The sequence below is a fragment of the Protopterus annectens genome, chromosome 2.part1 (genome assembly GCF_019279795.1).
Source record: "Protopterus annectens isolate FY-2018-M chromosome 2.part1, PAN1.0, whole genome shotgun sequence".
Taxonomy (NCBI): Eukaryota; Metazoa; Chordata; order Ceratodontiformes; family Protopteridae; genus Protopterus; species Protopterus annectens.
This window is the reverse complement of record NC_056729.1, coordinates 637,168,291-637,188,000: the sequence shown is the minus strand read 5'-3', so window position 1 is coordinate 637,188,000 and position 19,710 is coordinate 637,168,291. Positions and strand designations below refer to the sequence as shown.

At 38.3% G+C, this 19,710-nt stretch overlaps 1 protein-coding gene across 1 annotated transcript in view; it reads left to right on the top strand.

Annotated features, from left to right (window-relative positions):
* Positions 1–19,710, top strand: part of GPN1 (GPN-loop GTPase 1) — a 423,847-nt gene that overhangs the window by 118,109 nt on the left and 286,028 nt on the right. Inside the window, exons 5-6 of the mRNA XM_044062376.1 lie at positions 11,634–11,671; positions 16,116–16,194. Of these exons, the coding sequence (XP_043918311.1) occupies positions 11,634–11,671; positions 16,116–16,194 (117 nt within the window). The remainder of the gene's footprint in view (positions 1–11,633; positions 11,672–16,115; positions 16,195–19,710) is intronic.

Below are 19,710 nucleotides of genomic sequence, written 5' to 3'. Positions count from 1 at the left end.
TACCTTGTGTTTGTAGGGTAAACATCTTAACCATGATACCAATCCCCAACTCTTCTGGGTAAGTTGTTTTAACAGTGGCAGTGTTCTTGGGTAAGCTGTCAACTTAGCTAACATGACCAACTCCAGTTGTAACTGCTATGGTCAGTAGTAACTATTGCACCATAGTTATCTTGGCACATGAACTCTGCACTTAGATGTTCTCGCTGAAATTAAACTCATGCTGGCAGAGACACTGATATTCTTAGAACTTTGACATTTAATATCTTGGGTTGAAATGCATACTGCATTCCGGTGTGAAAAATGAAAGCAGCTGAGACACCAGTATTATAAAACTTGCAGTTTGTTATATACAAATAAAATTAAAGAGATACTTTTTCTAAGCAAAAATAAAGTGTTGTGGTTTAACCAAAACCACAGCAAGTTCCTTTTAGTTCATTCTTATACTACTGGTAAGCTTCTCTTTGGAGACCTCTTTTATAAACAATTTTCAAATTCTTTTTTTTTTTCTTTTTCTTCGAGGTGTTCTTTCAGGTATCATTCATTTGATTGAAAACTAGTTGTTTCTGATACTATCAAAAACTGCTGGTGCAGTGGGGAGTGGGAGTTTTTCCTTTCCCTGCTGTTACAAAATCCCTGACCTGACTTGGTATATATGTGTATATATATATATATATATATATATATATATATGTGTGTGTGTGTATATATGTCTATATATATATATATATATATATATATATATATATATATATATATATATGTGTGTGTGTGCGTATGTGTGTGTGTAGATATATATATATATATATAGGTATTTGTGTATTATCACAACCACTTGTCTAACTGATAATACGTAAGCATCAACTACTTGTGTGGTGTTCAGGTGGTGAGAAAAGCATTTGACATAATTGTGTCAATCACAAACTGTAGAAATTTTGAAAATATTCACAGATTTTTAGCCTCCTGTCCTCCCATTATTTTAGGTTTCCGCCAGATGTCATGCACCACCATTGTTGACACGAGTGTGTGTCATCGCTACCTAGCAGGCAGACCGTCCCTTCAGTTACGGGTGAAGGGTGAATGCACAAGGTAAAACTGGTAAAGTCCATTTTCAGTTTGTGACATGCACTGATCATTTCACCGGAGTAAGACGTGAACTGGCCCGTTGTACATAACTGCTGCTTTTCTTCCGAATGCGAGCGATTGCTTCAGTGTAACGAATTCACACTTGTGTCTGACTGCCATTCCAGCTATACATACCCGTCAACTGTCCAGATCTGCGCACAATGTCCAGCTTTTTTACACACATTTTTGGTATGGTTCTCATAAAATATGTGACCGTCTACCAAGGCAGCCGGATGATCTCAGGATAGAAGTCAGTAGGTGCTGAAATACATATGCAGTATGTGTAGCAGCGGCCAGTTTATTTTTACTTTTCAGTAAGTGTCATTGGTAATGGACAGTCTCCAGGAAGAGGAATTTACCCATTATGCCCGTTTCCCTTTCAGAACCTATGTAATACCAAAGTTATTTGGACTTTACACAAACCTTTTTACTGTCCCATACACTTGTTCCGCAAGGACATTATCAATTACACCACATTAGAAATGTGGTTGCAATAATACACAAGTACCTATATATATATATATATATATATATATATATATATATATATATATATATATATGTGTGTGTGTGTATATATATATATATATATGTCAAAGGAAAAAACTTCAAAGACCAATTCACGTTGGGTTCAAGCAAGGCACCCTTTATTACTTGCAGCAAGGAGACAAAGCATGTAGCACAAGGTTTGTCTGAATGATTAATTACTAGTAGGTTATACTTATACAGTTCTCTTCCTGTCACGTAGAAAATGTTACATTCTATTGCTGATGTAGTTAGACACAGCTTTCTGTATGTTCTACAGAAAATATTGTTAGACATTGCTGACCAAGTTAAAATATCTGTCATTCTGCAGAAACATTTTGAGAAAAACAACTTGGCCTTGGGTTTATGTTAGTCCATTTCAGCATTGTAATTCTTCTGTTGTACTGTTCTAATACATGTGTTACATTTTACCTAGATTCAAGGTACATTTCTAGCTTTAGTACAAGTAATGCTGACTACGGTTTTTAAACTTTCAAGTATCTATTGTTTTCTTTATCAATAGCTTCTAGCAGCTGCATGTTTTCTCATGGCGTAAGCAGAAATGAATATCCCTTTGTTAATTTTCATGACATTAGCAGAAATTAATTACTTCTTATTTGTTGACATTTGCAGAAAATAGAATGCTTCTTGTTAAGTTTCTAATGGCTGTGCATATTCATGCAGTGTGAACAGAATAAATGTATTAACCCTTTTAAATCTTGAATGCACTAAGCATGCATATTACCATTACCTATTACATATTTTTCTAACATTTCCCCCTTTTAATACATTTATTCTACTTTCAAGATGAGCATAAACAGTTTTTCTTCCCCTAACCTCTTCCTACTCAGGATTTGTAGTTAAGAGAGTCATTCAGTTTAAACTTATGAAAGCATTTTCAGGTTTTTAACAATTCTTCAAGTTCAGCACCTTGGTATAAGGTTTCTGAAACTGACATGTTTATAAAGTCTTTAATCAGTCTTTTCATGCAGGGGATGCAGCAACACACACATACCACCAGTAGGATCATTCCTACACAGATGGCAATCAGGATACTGCCCCACCTCCCAAACAAGAAAAAGTCCGTCAATGGATTTGGTCCTGGTTTAGTCATGGCTGACACCTGCTGAATTACCTCAAGATGATTGTCTATCTCGTGTTTGTGGTCAGGAATAAATGAACAGCACTCCTCCTGGATTAAAGCGCACATACCTCCTCTCGCTGCTAGCGTGAAGTTGAGAGCCATGCGGTTTTGAAGCACTACAGTTCTCATGGCAGTCAGTTATTCATTCACCAATTCTAGGGCAGAAAAGGTTGCATTGCTCATTATTTCGAGAAATTTAGACAATTTTCTCAGTTCCCAGATTGATTTTGTTGCTCCATATGCTGGCAGTATACCTGCCCACGAGATGATGGTATCATCCAAGTCCATATGTGACAGTCCATTTTTCCCTAAGCCCACCGCATGATGGTTTTTCCATCCCACATTGATTTGCCCCACTGGATTGACAGGCTTCTTGATTTCTCGTCGAACATTCCAAATTTTCCCTTGAGGTAAAACTGCTGTGTGTCATATGGCCGGAACCAGGTACCCCAAATAACAACTGCCAGACCAATTCTCAGGTGACCACTTGTATGCTTTCCTACCACATACAAAATAACAGTCTTCTACTTTGGTAGTAACTTTACTATGTCCTGGCTCTGGATGAAACATTTTTTGTCTATCATTGAGAGTTGTTTGTAAAGGTCAGCATTTTGTTTTACTTCATCAGTTGTCCTATGCATCAGTTCAACAAATGAATCATAGCTCGTGTTGCAATAGGATCCTGTGTTATCAATCTTATTGTCGCATCTATAGGGAACAGTCACATTGCAATTGCTCCAACCCACCTGAACTGTATCATTTTTGTAAAAACACACAGTCCCCTTTTGTCAAACAGACAAGTGCAATGCTACTTTATCTTGTGATGTGACATCTGATGCATCATAGACTGTTTTCCCAGGTCTTGTTGGCTCCTAGGGGGACTGAAGTTAACAGTAACCCCCAGTATGCTGTTAGCAAAGCTGTACAAATCCAGCAAATTGAAACTTTGAAGATCTCAGCATACACATATTTGATTGCCTGGTAAGTGTTGAAGTTTGGGTGCCACTCTGCGTACAGCTCTGCACGCTTGTTCAGTCCAGTTTGTGTGGCTGAAAAAAGGAATGGCCACAACAAAAAGATTATTGTCACTAGTACAGTCAACAGGATGGTTATGCAATACTTCCGAGGAAACAGTTGTTCTGCATTCCTGCTTTCTCCGACTCTTCCAAATAGGTACATTTGGATCTTACTGGATTTTGTCATCACGTGTTCTTACTCTCTGCCCTAATAGGACCTTCAGCACTGATGGTTTCTTCACTGGGGTTGAGACGGATCAATCCTATTGATCTGACCCCCCTTTGTTGCCAGACTTTGTGCTGAGGGCCCCGATGGAGAGGCAAGATTTTTGTCCAGTTCAAAGTTCTTAACAAGTTTGCAGTGCGTCAGGTAGATCCACGAAGCTCGCTCTGCTATCTTGACTGCAGTGGGTGTCGAAAGAAGCACCTGGTAGGGACCTTCCCACCGTGGCGATGACCAATTCTTCTTCTTGACAACTTTTATCCACACCGAGTTCCCGGGTGTCACTGCCACTTCTGATATCTCAGTTTGCTTTCTATCTGAAACAGAATTTGACTGCAACAGATGTTTAGAATTCATTATTTTTTTCATATATTCAGCTAGTGTAAAATCAGCTTCCTGGTCTGATGACATGAGAAGTTTCCACTGGGGTGTATAGTAAGCCCTTCCAAATAACTTTTCAAAAGGAGTCGACCCTTTTGCTGTAGGGACAGTTCTCATGCTCAGTAGTGCCAGGGGTAAACAGTATATCCAGTTTTTTTTCCTGTCTCAGCTATCAATTTTCTCAATTTGTTTTTTAATATACCATTATGCCTTTCAACTAGCCCTACAGATTGTGGATGGTATGCACAATGATTTTTTAAAGAAATACCAAAATGCTTACTTAACTGCTGTATGGTTTGATTTACAAAGTGTGTACCATTGTCACTGTAGATCCTTTCCGTAATGCCGAATCTAGGGATGATTTCTTTGACAAGTACTTTTGCCACCGTGGCTGCATCTGGATTTTTGGTTGGAAAGGCTTCCACCCATCTGGAAAACATATCTACAATGACAAGACAATACTTCTTATTTTCACATTTGTTCAATTCTATGAAATCCATACAGATAGTGTGAAACGGATATGGTGGTGTAGGGAAACTCCCTTGCTTGGGCTTTAACGCCCTCTGTGCATGATGTTTGTTACAAATCTGACACGTCAAACAAAAATTTTTTAGAGTAGTTTGTAAATCCGTATGTTGTGAACACCTGGTTCACCTGCTGTACCATCCCCCCTGTTGAGACATGGCACTGCCCATGGCTCAACAAAGCTGCATATCTAAACAAATTAGATGGTAGTATCGGTTTCCCTTCTCTAGCGATGTACAGCCCCTTTTCGAGAATTGCTCCTCGTTTTACCCATCATTGTTTTTCAGCTTGCGTAGTGAGTGTCTGCATTGTTTTTAACATTTCTAAGTCTAAAATCTCAGAGGGTTATAATTCCTCATTTAAAAGAAATATTTCTGTAGCTGCTTGTTTTGCAGCTGTATCAGCTCTCGCATTACCTTTTGAAATCCTATCTTGTTGCTTGTTGTGAGCTGTGCATTTACAAATGGCTACTTTCTGAGGTAACTGAATAGATTCTGAAAGATCTAAAATAAACTTTGCATGATTGATAGGTTTGCCAGTAGATGTTATCATTCCTCGTTTTTTCCACTGTTGCGCAAAAACATATACAGTAGAAAAAAGCGTACTGGCTGTCAGTAAAAATGTTTACACATTTACCCTTTGCTAAGGTACATGCCCGTGTCAAGGCAATCAATTCTGCTGCCTGTGCAGATAAATTGTGTGGTAAAGGTTTTGCTTCTATAATCTCAGTATCAGAAACTACTGCATATCCTACTAGGTTCTGTCCTGCAGGACGCCTTTTGCACGAGCCATCCACGTAGTATGTCACCTCGGCATCATCCAAGGGGACATCCGTGAGATCTTTTCTAGGTAGTGTCTTTTGCTCAATCACCTGCAGACAGCAGTGCAGTGTGCCGTCTGCAGGGGTCAGGAGCAGAGTAGAAGCGTTTAAAGTCGTGCATCGCTCAATTGTCATGTGAGGTTGGCTCAACAATATAGTCATACAGGAAAGATGCCTAGCGGGGGTAAGATATGCCACCTTTTCTTGTAGTAAAATAATTGCGACTGCATGAGGCACTCTCAGTGTGAGAGGGTGGAATAAGATTACTGAGGCCGAAGCCTGTACTGCCATTGCAGCTGCAATTACTGCTTGTACACAGTGGGGTAAGGAACATGCCACTGGGTCTAGTTGTGATGAATAGTAAGCAATGGGGCGTTGCTTATCCCCATGCTGCTGTGTTAGTACTGATGTCATGTAACCCTGCTTACAATCTACAATTTGGAAAAAACGTTTATGGTAGTTTGGTAATCCCAGAACTAATGAGGACGCTATTAACTGCTTCAGTTTACAGAAAGCAGATTCTGCTTCTGGTGTCCATTGTAACAAATCCTGCGCTGCCATAGGCTTCGTATATATAAGGTCAGTCAGAGGTGCAGATTCCAAAGCATGGTTTGGAATCCAGCTCCAGCAAAAATTAGTTATACCCAGGAAGGACATCATTTCCTTCTTGGTAGTGTGTTTTGGTGCTTGTAAAATTGCTGCCTTTCTGTCCTCATCTAATGTTCTGCCTTCCTTGGATATTGCATATTCCAGGTATTTAACTTGTTTTTTCCAAAGCTGCAGTTTACTTTTATTTACCTTATGTCCTTCAGCGGCTAAAAATTGTAGAACTGCTATGGTGTCTTCTCTACAATCCTGCTGGGTGGGGGCTGCCAGCAAGATGTCATCAACATAAAGTAAAATCTGACTGCCTCTTGGTGGGGTGAATCCCGCCAAGTTGCTTGCCATTTCTTGTGAGAATATTGTTGGACTTTCACAATATCCCTGTGGTAGTCGTGTATATGTATACCTTTTCCCATCAAATGTGAATGCAAACCAATACTGACTGTCAGGGTGTATCGTTATAGAAAAGAACGCATTACTGATGTCTACCACAGAAAAATACTTCTGTTGAGGTTTTAAATCATTCAACAGGGTGTGTGGGTCTGGTACCGTGGGTGCCCTTGGTATTACTGCATCATTTACAGCTTGTAAATCTTGGACCATACGCCATTCTCCATTTGCTTTTTTGACTGGAAATAAGGATGTGTTACATGGTGAATCGGGAGAGCCTGCTAGTATCCCTCCTTTAAGTAAGGCTGCTATAATAGGCTTTATCCCTGCCTCTGCATTTTTTCTTAAGGGATACTGTATTTTCTGTGGTCTAAATGCTGACTTTGGCGTGATAGTAACTGGTCCCGCTGTACGAATAAGTCCTACATCTGACTTTCCTGTTGACCAGAGAGTCTCTGGTATATTTTGTAAGGCATTTTCTTCCTCCTTCAACAGGATTGTCAGTCAGCTGTCCTCACCAGACTGTAAGTGCACAGCTGGGTTGGTCTGAGTTATCCAATTCAACTTCTGTATTTGTATTCCCTGTTCTGACAGTTCTAGTTCTGTCTGTTTCTCCCATCTCGTGACTTTTTCTCATAGGTCTGCCCATTCTGTATTTCTGTTTTTGGTTAAGCTAACATGTGGTAATCGATTAGATTTGTAAAGTGCAAAGAACTCATGGGGCAATGAACAGCTGGCTGCACTGGTCCCTTCTGTGTCCCAGTACAGGTTACGCAATATCAATCTGTTTGCATGATTCTTAAACAATTCTTGTTCATATTCCTTATCGGGTCCTGGTGCATTACAATAATACAGGTTACAGTGCAACAGGTGATGCTTATCAATGTCAAGGGAGGGGTACTTGCTGATGGCTATATTCATTAACTCTTTGGTTACAGTCACTGGACCAGTCGTAACCAAGTCCTGGCTGTACCAATAAAACATTTCACCCTCCGATTGCACTGTAAAGGTATCAATTTGTCGCTGTGCTTCCATACCCTGCATGGTTGGGACTACTGCTATACCAAATAGCTGCATGAGGTCTCTGCCCAAGAGGTTCACTGGGCATTTTGCAGAAACAACAATTTTACTTTTTTGTGTCAATCCTGAAACTGGATTAGTTATTGCAATGTCACGGGAGCAAGGCTCCCGATACAGCTGTCCATTAGCTGCTTTAACCAGTATGTATTCAGGTGTCTCTGTGTTTTCTGGCAGTTTGGAGGGATGTATCAGGGTTCGTGATGCCCCTGAGTCACACAAGAATTTGACTTCCCTCCCTTCTACCAAGAGTGTAACTTCTGGTTTTGTGTCTGCTAAATAGAACTCCAAGCTCAATAAAGCTAGGTCTAATATTTCATCTTCTTCATTGTTGCTAACTTCCTGCACTTCCTCTACTCTTTCTATCACATTCTCATTTGTCCCTTCTTTGCTAGCCCCTTCTAGTGATTCCTGACTACCATATAGTCAGTCCTCACCCTCCTTGTCTTCCATTGTTGCCTTCTTATTTTTCCTGCAATCCTTTGCCAAGTGTCCCTTTTTACCGCGTTTAAAACATTCACCCCTTTTCTTTCACCCTTCAAAGTCCTCTGATCATTGATCAGATTGTTTGTTTCCCTGTGCATTTTTCTTGCCCTTTTTCCCCGGACTGTACTATGTAAACTTCTGCTCCATCTTCTACAGAAAATATTTGAGCTTTCTTTTTCTTTTTGCTATTAAAATGCCTTTCGGCATGCCTAGCATATTCAGGTAATGACTGTAACCTGCTTGTACGATGATCTACCATGTGTTTTGTAATAAAACTGCTTATAGGTTCAATACTGCCCTTTAAAAATGCATTCTTTAACTGCTGTTCATATGGGGAATCTTGTGTTTGATCTTCAGGAACCTGCATTCCACAGTGGTTATTAAAACACTCTGATAGTCTGGCATAATACCGGTCAGTAGTTTCACATTCTTGTTGGATGCATTGATTAATGCAAGTCCAGTCTGCCCTAGGTTTCCATTTTTCAGAGATGCGGTCTATAAGACCTTTTACTCTGGTGTCTAATTCTGCGCTGCTATGTAGGAGGGGTCTTTGTGCAGCGTCATGGGGATTCCAGTTCCCACTAATCATATGCCAATCTGGCCCTACAATTTGTCTAACTACCTTTTTTACCTCTTCTCCGTTCAAATTATAACTCAGCCTCATTCCTTGTAAATCTTCAGAGAATTTTCTAAAATTAACTTTTGGATGGAGGATTCCCTCAGTGGCTTTCCGGATGTCTTCTGGAGTCTAAGGTCACACTAAAATAGTTGGGTCCTGATTGTCCTGACCTGCCTGAGGGTTGGGCACTTCTATAAGTGGACATATTTCTTCTCCTTCACTTATAGATAGTGAATTTTTAACCATTTGCCATAACTCGATGTCTTCATTTGAGTTACCTGTCTTTGTTCGAGACCTGGTCTTGATGGGATCTCTAATAAATGGTTTTATTTTCATAATGCCTCTTTCTTCAGTGACCACAGGATATCGTGGGGGTTGTCTAACCTGTTCACTTGCTTCATTAGGGAGGCGGAGGTGCTGATGCTATTACTAAGTTATTGTCCTCCTCGTCTAAAAACATTGCTTTTGAATTCTTGTTCTTTTGTTCCCTACGGTTTACTTCCTCAATCCACTTGTGTGCCTGAGGAATTCCTAATTTACGTTGCTTTTTTACCCGACCTTTGGAATCCGTTTTGAGCTGTTTGATAAGTGAGGATTTTTCTAATTTTCCGTCAAATTCGTTCTTATTAACCCATTTTGAATAATATTTAATGTTGTCGGTGCGCTGCGACTCCATGTATTTTACATCTTCTGTTAACGGCGGATCTTGGGGTCTTTTTGTGCAGTTAATACCCATTTTGTTCTACCCTTTTATCGTTACGTAACTTTTTATTTTTTAACGTGGTACCACGGATTTTGTTATAGTCTCTTCAGAATGACTGCCTACTTATTCTGTTTCTCCTGATCTATGACAAGAGAGTAATCTTTTTTGTCCCTGACTTGTAAGAAAAACAGTCTAACAAAAACAATACATATCTAGTCCCTGATCTAAAACAGAAAACAGAAAAACGTAGATTCACCTTACCTGAGCCCACATGATTGATCACCAATTCGCGGAGACCCATCCTTCAGTCGCAGATCAGAAAGTGGATGGCCTCTTTTGAACGACAATTCAGTCGGAGGGCTTTTCAGATAAGAAGAACCGATTTGGTTTCTTCCCCGTACGGTTTCAACCACCTGGCTCGTCTGATCCGAGGTGAAGAGAGGGATCCGGTCCGAAGGACCAATCTGTCAAAGGAAAAAACTTCAAAGACCAATTCACGTTAGGTTCAAGCAAGGCACCCTTTATTACTTGCAGCAAGGAGACAAAGCATATAGGCACAAGGTTTGTCTGAATGATTAATGACTAGTAGGTTATACTTCTACAGTTCTTTTCCTGTCACATAGAAAAGGTTACATTCTATTGCTGACCAAGTTAAAATATCTGTCATTCTACAAAAACATTTTTGAGAAAAACAACCTGGCCTTGGGTTTATGTTAGTCCATTTCATCATTTCAATTCTTCTATTGTACTGTTTTAATACATGTGTTACATTTTACCTAGATTCAAGGTACATTTCTAGCTTTAGTACAAGTAATGCTGACTACGTTTTTTAAACTTTCAAGCATCTATTATTTTCTTTATCAATAGCTTCTAGCAGCTGCATGTTTTCTCATGGCATAAGCAGAAATGAATATCCCTTTGTTAATTTTCATGACATTAGCAGAAATTAATTACTTCTTATTATTTGCTGACATTTGCAGAAAATAGAATGCTTCTTGTTAAGTTTCTAATGGCTGTGCAGATTCATGCAGTGTGAACAGAATAAATGTATTAACCCTTTTAAATCTTGAATGCACTAAGCATGCATATTACTATTACATATTTTTCTAACAGTATGTATACATATATATATATATATATATATATATATATATATACACACACACACATATATATATATATATATGTGTGTGTGTGTGTGTGAATACATACATGTATATTAAAAATAGTAATCATCTCACAGTTTATAGAGGATTGACATTTACCCATGATCATGTCTTTCTGATTAGGGAGCAAACCAGAGACCAGCTGTAGAAATCCCAAGTGGATAAAGAGATGAAGTAGCTACAAAGCATAGAAAACTTGTATCATATTGGGAGCCATATCAGAGAACCAAGTGCTTTGAGGCTGCAGCTGTAACCACTACCCCCTATGCTACCTTCTACATATTTAGTCTAGCTATTTATAGGGGCTATGGCCTTAAGCATGTGGACTGCAGACATGGTAATGTAGTAAAGATTTGAAAGTGGAGCTTGGAGAGGTTTTGCTTATTTGATCAGTCTACAAGTTTCGTTTGAAGTACAGAAGATCCTGAATTGCTTGCATTTTTCCATTACATGGCTAGACTTATGAGATACCATTTATTGTATGTCTGTCAGGAAGGGGAGGATACTTTGTCCTTAAAGTTAATATTCTAGAGTGCAGAATTGATTCTTAGGAATGAAGTGCATTCCTTTACTTTCCGGAATCTAAAATCTCTCGCGTGTGTGTGTGTGTGTGTGTGTGTGTGTGTGTGTGTGTGTGTGTGTGTGCGTGTGTGTGCGTGCGTGCGTGCGTGTGTGTGTGTGCGTGTGTAAACCACTTTGAAATCACTTCTTCTGCATTCTTAGAAGAAGGCAGCAGATTTAACCTTCATAGAAAGAGTCTAAGATTTTTCTGTAGGATTTCTGTAGCTCGTCAGACTTAACAATTTCATTTTTTTTTTTTTTTTGTCTTGTAGGTTATGAAATTCATCGAAAAGAGACAGTCAAATTGTCGGTAAGAAAAATTCACATTGCATGACTATTTCCACAGTTTTGGATTGTCTGTTAGACAGCATAACAGTTAGTTTTATTCTCATTCTGTTATTTACATACATTTGTTGCTAGGAATATCTGGTTGTGAAGATTCTATTTTCATTTAATAATAAGCTTACTAAAACTGACATCACATCTGGGAAGCAGCACATGAAACTGAGTTTTGCCTATCATACCTCCTTATGTTTGTGTAGTCATAGTTATGGCTGATTCGTAAAGTAACCATCTGTGCTTTGGGTCTGAGAAAATTCCCAAAGGAAGGAAGTTCTGTTGTAAAAGAAATATGACCAAGTTTGTCGGAATCATTTGTTCATGTACTTGGATCCAAGATGGATGGAAGTTGATTTTATACCCTTAAAAGGTCCCCAAAGCAAGCAACATTTAATTTAAGGAATACGGACATGCCAGCTTCAACCTGCAAATGTCAAAACTGACTTTTGACTGCACCTCCCCTGACCTTAATAGAGTAGCATGTTTCGCTAAGGAATTCTACATCCATTTAAAAAAATGCATAGAGCTAGCAGTCCCTGCCAGAACCATTTATTGTGTGAAATTCAAAAACAGACCACTCTAGTGGTTTAATGCCATACATAAACTGCAACAAAATAAAAGCCCCTTAAATGATTTTGTTCATTCAAGAACCATGTGTATTGCAAACAATTGAACACTATCAGGTTGAGAAAAGGAGCCTATTAACATTGGCTGCCATCTTTAGTTAAAAATATTCCTAAATCGTTCTTTATCTATGTTAGTAAATTAAAAAAAAATACCCTACATTGCTCAGAACTTATGCATAATGACACCACCTATTTTCACGAAGTAGACATTGTCAGTACCCATGCAAACAAATTCAGTGCCATCTTTACCCCTCAAGATTTCTCTTCAGTACCCTGAAATATCTTAATCCCTTGCTCCCCATATAATCTCTAAAGACCATATACTGAAAGTGCTAACCAAGACCAAAATGACTTTCTTCATGTGCCTAACAGTATAACAGGTTGCTTAATTAGTAGTGTTAAACATGCATTTCAGACGCACTCCTCAAAATCTTTAATCTAAATTTAGCTACTGCTTTTTTCCGTCATGAGTGGTGCAATGAAGATGCTTATATATCAGGATGGTCTTACAACCATCCTGGGTAATTATATATGCCTATTAGCCTTACAGGCCTCGTTTGCAAAGCCATGCAATGGCTTTTGTTAGACTTGACCCTCGACAGTATGGCTTGATGAAGCATAGGTCCTATCTGTTTATTTTTATCATCTTTTTCAAGACGGTTATTGAGGCTGTAGATAATGGCCATTGGCAACACATCTAGTATATTGATCTTGCTAAGGCCTTTTTAAAGCATACAGAGGCTAATTGCTTTAAAAATTGACCGATAGATGGATAGTAAACAGGCTGTAAGACTGAACCTGCACAGTGAAGTTGCAGGTGCCTCACTAGAAAGTGGGGAAGTGACCAGAGGTGGTTTGAGGGGCACAATGCTGGGACCTATTTTTTTTTGTTATTTCTCAGATCTCCAAGCAGAAAGCCCAGGGTTGCTTTAGGGCTGATTGTCAGAGCTTTGTCACGAACACCATGTGTTGCTGTAGTCTGAATTACTCCTCTCCCATTTCTCACATCAGGATTTCATAGCCCCTTTCCCACTCTGCTGTGCTATTCAAGGGAGTAGTGACCCATGTTTAGGGGAGGGAGATTATTTATTTATAACCAGATATCCCTATTGGATACAAGTATCCCATTTCAGAGGTGACAAAGGAGCAGCTGCTGGTTAAGTGACTTGCTCAGAGTTGCAAAGTTTGGAAGTGGAAGCTGAAGGCATCGGACTCGGGACTACAGGATGAAACTTATTAGCATGTCATAGTTTTAACCCTGTAAGCTAGACAGCCAAACAGAAATTTGCAATTCTGCATAAATTAAAAGGCGTTAAGAAGAGGGACATTCATAAGGGGTTTGAAAGTGCCTCTCAGTCACCCCCCCCCATAAGACAGACCACTACAGCAGTGTTCATTTACTCAGCCTTAATGGTTAAGCTGTTTTCCTCACAAGTCCAAGTACAGAATTTGATTCTCACTTTTGCTCACAGTTTTATTATTGGGTAGAAATGCAATATTATGCATACTAATGGCCTAGTATTTAGCCTATCTCTTTGGCACAAGTTGTAAGTGCAGTGAGCTTAGAAAAAAGAATGGCAAAGCAGGGTTCGAATTCAGTTTACAGATACTTTTGGGTTGTGGTTGGCATTATGATTAAGGTGTTTATCAGCCAGACACAAAGTATAGAGTTTAATTATTACCTTTGATGGGAATTTTGCTAAACTTAAAATGGCTCACAGGGGCAGCTAGCCTAGTACTTGCCTGTGAACCTATGAACCAGTTTACCTGTTGACTAACCTGCACTTACTACTAATGCACATACTTAAATTAGGATATGCTATCGCCACGTAACCTAAATTGTCTTGAATATGAACATTACTTGTATTCTGCATGGCTAAATTTTGCTTATAATCTTACCTATACATCCAGTTGCCAATTGCTAAATCCTGGCTTCATATTCTTAAGTTATGTAATGTCGTCTTCCCAGTCAGCTCCATGAATTCTTTGTGCTTTCTTGATCCCTCCAGTTAGCTTAACAGAACCTCAGGAAAACCATAAAAGCACAAACTTTTTACAGACATTTCTTCTTTAGAAATGCAGTAGGCCATACATATGGGATAAGCTTCCTCCTGATAAAAAAATCCGCTAAAAGGTTGCTAATTTTTTTTTTTTCAAAGCCCTTTTTTGCTATCTTATAGTGCAGTCTTTCTGCTGCCACTGCAACAGTTTCTCTATCAAGTGTATAAAATTTAAAATGGCAAATGATTAATTAAGTCAGGTTTTTAATTACACCATTTTAGTTAGGATTTTCTTAAACCACAACAAAATCAGAATGAAATAAGACTGCAAAAAGTAACTATTATATGTGAAAGGATGCAAAACTGGAAACGGAGCTGTATCTGTATTGCTGTTGTTCTAACTCTATGACAGATGTTGGGAGTTCTTGAAGTCGCAAATCTGAGTTTTGACATAATTTTCTAAAATTGTGTAAGGTTTGTACAATTTATTTTCCTTTGAATCTAGCCCAGTAATTTTAATGTATCCCTTTTTATACAGTCTAACTATGCTTATCTGTGTTGTCTGCTAATCTAGTACTGCAGTATTATAGATTGTCTTCACTGGAGTGTTTCAAGGACTTTCACTGAAAATGTGTCTCACCCTAGTTGAACAAGCCAGATCATTAAAATGTAAAATATTGTGACACTGACAAGTGCACTAGCTTGGTGCAGGCCTTCTGTGTTATCTGTGCTGATTGTTTCAGGTATGTCACTGTGTCTGTAAGTAGGAGTAGCAGTGCTTGTTCAGTTTGTAGGTGAGCAACAGTCTATCTGTAGTCCATATCAAAGAGGCATACCATTTCAGCAGACTGTGGAAATGCAACTATGGTGTAGCATAAAGCATGTGTGATGTTGATAATCAAAATAATTAAATAGGTTTTTTTCTCTTTGACTGTACACAGTAAACTTTTAAGTACATGTGCTAGCTCAGCTAGCGTTGCATTATTTGTATATGAATATTGTCTGTTAATACTTCTAATATGCTATTCCAGTAAAGAGATGTGAACACTATTGGTTTAGCCAGATTCATATTTATTCATATTTATCAATTTAATGAGGTTTCTACATGTTTTTGTCTGGTGGGGTATTAAATGTTTCTATATATAATTGAATCTTTTCTTTCAAAGACTGCACCGAATATGAGATCTTCCTATTAAGTAAATGAAGAAATTAATGAATGACTGATTGGTAAGATCTCTGCCACGTAGCTTTAAGGTATAGAACAAAGTCTTGACCTTTTGTCGCTGTCTGTTTTGGTTTTGCATATTGTAGTACACACATCTGACTGTGATAGGTTATTGGCTGTCATGTACTTCTGTATTATTGTTCTGTATGTTTTGAGAGTTTAAGGTCCAGTGATATAACTGTTTGGTATGCAGTTATGTTCGAAACGACATACATCTAGCTATGGAACTACAGTTATGCTCTCCACAAACAGCAGCCAATGCTGCTTTTGAGACCATATCTTTTCTTTAAGAAGGAGAGCTGATGTTCCATCTTTCTAGCTCCTTAGCTACCTCTGATCATTCCACCTTTCTAGCTCCTTAACTACCTATATCTGTCCCAAACCCATTTCAAAGGTATCACTTTTGGGCACCACCCTTCTGTACTAATATACCAGTAGAAATTTCTTGGCTTTTTTCTTTGTCTGACAGTAGAATTCAAAGTTCTAATGCCCCACTGGTGTCTTAGCTGTAATCAGATTTCTTAAACAGCTGACAGTTGTTAATTTGTTTTCACTCTGATGTAGGTATGTGCTGATTGACACACCAGGGCAGATTGAGGTTTTCACTTGGTCAGCATCTGGAACTATCATCACAGAGGCCCTGGTAAGTTTTCATGTTCGTATGGAGGTCTGAATGGGCATTAAGTGCAAGTGGTATGCAGCTGCATGTATATTAATGAAAACCTAAGACAATTCAAAATACAAGTGCTGTGCTCTCTGCCTGCTCCAGTCAATGTATATTATAAGGATTTTTGCTGTACGAGTTGTACATTTGTGCTATATGACAAAGATGGATGCTGGTCCTTGGTCATATTTTTTAGGTCCCTGTTATTCCCAAATGCATGAAATTAGTGTTGAGCTGTGGCTGTTCAGTGACAAGTAAGATTATAAGAATTTATGCACTTCCTTTATTTTCTTGGGCTTCATGGAGTAAATAGTTACAATAACCATGAGAAGTTAATGGAGTATCATGCCAAGTAAAATTACAAGAGTCTGATGATAAATATGAGACTTAATTAAAAGAAAAAATCACTGATATAAAACAATGAACACAAATCATGTAAAACACAGCAAAGGACTTTATTGTTAATGGTAAGTGCTTTCACAGCCCAAAATGCTGCTTCTTCAGACCATTTAAATGTAGAACAAATCATTTTACATACATATAAATTAATTCAAAAGAACAATCAAAGTCACATGACAAAACCTTAGAAACAATGTAATCAAGCTACTGGTGCTAAAATTTAAAGAAACAGCATCACTTTATCTCTGTAGATTCCTAGACCTCAATACAGGTTTAAGGCAAATTATTTTCATTTAATCCTGTATCTTTGTATGCTTCTAATTTTATTATCCAGCGCAATTCTCTCTCCTCAGTGATATTATTAAAATCTCCTAATCTAAGGAGAAATCTAACTTGTCTATAACCATAAATTTAAACGTGTGCATTTCCCCGTACTGAGAAACATGTTGTGCTAGTGCTTTACCTACATCAAGTAATCTGATACTCCTAGCATGTTTTCTTATACATTATTTCAAACTTCTGTTTGCTTTCCCTACATAAAAATCCAGATCTGTTAAAACAGTGACAGTGTATTCATTTGGAGACTAGCTTGGAGTAAATTAAACTACTGACGGAATTCTTTAAAACATTTGAACTGACAGTGATAGACGAAATAATTCTGCATCATCAGAACATCTTGGGTAAATACCCTGAGATAAATGTCTGTATTTCTTCATATGAATCAAGACTTCAGAGTTTGAAGCAGAAAAAATTGGAAAGAGACCTATCTGATTTAAGAAAGGACAGGTCTTTTCGTGGCCAAGGAGAGCTGTTAACAATCCTTCAGCATCTAATGCCCCTACACTTCATACAGAGCGAGAGAACCTATGCAATCTCCCACCAGTGCCACTGTTTCAACAGCTAGCTCTGAAGCTTCTGCCCAAGCAATCAGTACCTTATCTGTAGATGAATTGCATGACTTATCTGATTTGAATAACCAGCCTGTAGTATGGAGAAAGAGATCACCAGCAGTGGTTCAACCACAGGTTTTTCCATTGCTCCAATAGAGAAATAAACAGGACTATGAGTAAGATATGGTACAAATACAAACGTATAAATATAAAATAAAAATAAGTACCGGACCAACACGGCTGGCTCAAACAAAGTTTAATAATAGAAATAAAATAAGATATAAAAGTAAGCGCTTTCGCGATTACCACATTGCTTCCTCAGACTGTTTGGTGACTACAATTCGTTTGACTTTAAAACAAAATCAACCAATCAGCTATCAAGGGCAGCACAAACCAATTGATACTAAAAATATATACAAGAGGTAGAAAATACACAATAATACAATCAGTTAAAACATAAAAATAAAACCACAGAAAATCATGTACAAGTAAATATATTAATGTTTGAGTGAATGTGCTTTAAGAAAAAGTATGCCCCATTCAAACCAGGAGGTTTATCTGCATTGAAGAGTAGGATCCATTCTTGTTTTGCTGCCTCTGTTCTATTTACTAGGTCACATATTCACATCTTTATGCAAATGTTAAGATGGATATATAGGCAAAACCAACAGGCCTTTGAAAGATAGAATCCTTGAACATTACAGGAACATTAAGTATAAGAAAGGCACTAATGCATTGGCACTGCATACAGTATGGGAAAGACCATACTTTTAAGTCCCTAGTGCTGCAAACATTGGATGAGGGGGTTGAGGGGAGTTGACCTAGTAAACAGAACAGAGGCAGCAGAACAAGCATGGATCCTACTCTTCAATGAAGATAAGCCTCCTGGTTTGAATGTGGCATCCTGTCTTAAACCTTTTCTTAAAGCATGCACATGATTTTCTGTGGTTTTTTTATGTTTTAAATATGTATTATTGTGTATTTTCTGTCTTTTGTATATATCTTTTAGTGTTAATTGGTTTGTGCTGCCCTTGATAGCTGAGTTTTATTCACCAAACAGTCTGAGGAAGAAATGTGGTAATTGTGAACGCTTACTTTTATCTCTTATTTTATTTGTATCATTAAACTTTGAGCCAGACGTGTTGGTCCGGTACTTATTTTTATTTTATATTTTTCATTGCTCCCCCTACCTATTTGAATGAGTGGTACGAATGAGTGCAAATGATCTGAGTCCTGGGGGGGGGGGTAGGAAAAGGAGAGGGGGGTAGGAAAAGGAGAAAACAGTCACTGGAACATCGTTCAATCAGAATATCAAGAATATTTAGCAGTAAACAATGAATCACTGATATCGAACATATCAATAAACAGTTAACAGACAGTGAGAAGGTAGCTCTTGAGAGAGGTTTAACTTTTATTCCTACCAGTGAGGTAGATTTTAGCCAAATGATTATTGATTTATGATTATTTGCATGTAATATTATGCTTATAACTCTATATGTTTCATCAGCTTCTGTGGCCCCAGATTCTCAACCTCCAGCCCCTAAAAAAACTGACAGATTTTACAAGTTGCCTGATAGGTTTCTCAACAAATGCTCATCTGCCTCACCCTTCTGTGGTGTCTGTCTTTTCTGACAAACCCTCTAAGCTTTTGCCTTCTACTAAACTGCTTCCTTCAGACAAGAACAATGATGATAACCTCGTTGGTTCTGCAGCATAGCGGTAAAGTCTTGCAGGAATTGAAGCATATTTTTGTTTCTCCTATTCCTAAGTTCCAGAGGAATTGTTCCTCTAAATCTGCTTTTGCTAGCAGACAGCCATACCCTCCTCCCAATGGTAAGAAGGGTTCTAGTGGGGTTTCTCCTGGTAAGTTTACTGAGACTTCCACTTCTCGGAAACCTCCTTTTCAAGACAAGCCCAGTTCTGTCTGACTGTCTGCTTTCCTCTTTCATATGTCAGGTTCCTTTATCTGTGTCTTTCTGTGTCCCTTCCCAATTGGTTAAGTATCACTCAAGACTCTTGGTTGCCAGTTTTTTGTGATATAAAAAAATGAGACTACAATAAATCATTTCAAAACCTTTCCCACCTTTAATGTGACCTATAACCTGGACAATTCCATTGAAAAACAAATCTGTTGGAGGAAAAATATGAAAAACAAAAAACGTACAATAAGCTGGTTGCATAAGTGTGCACACCCTTAAACTAATAC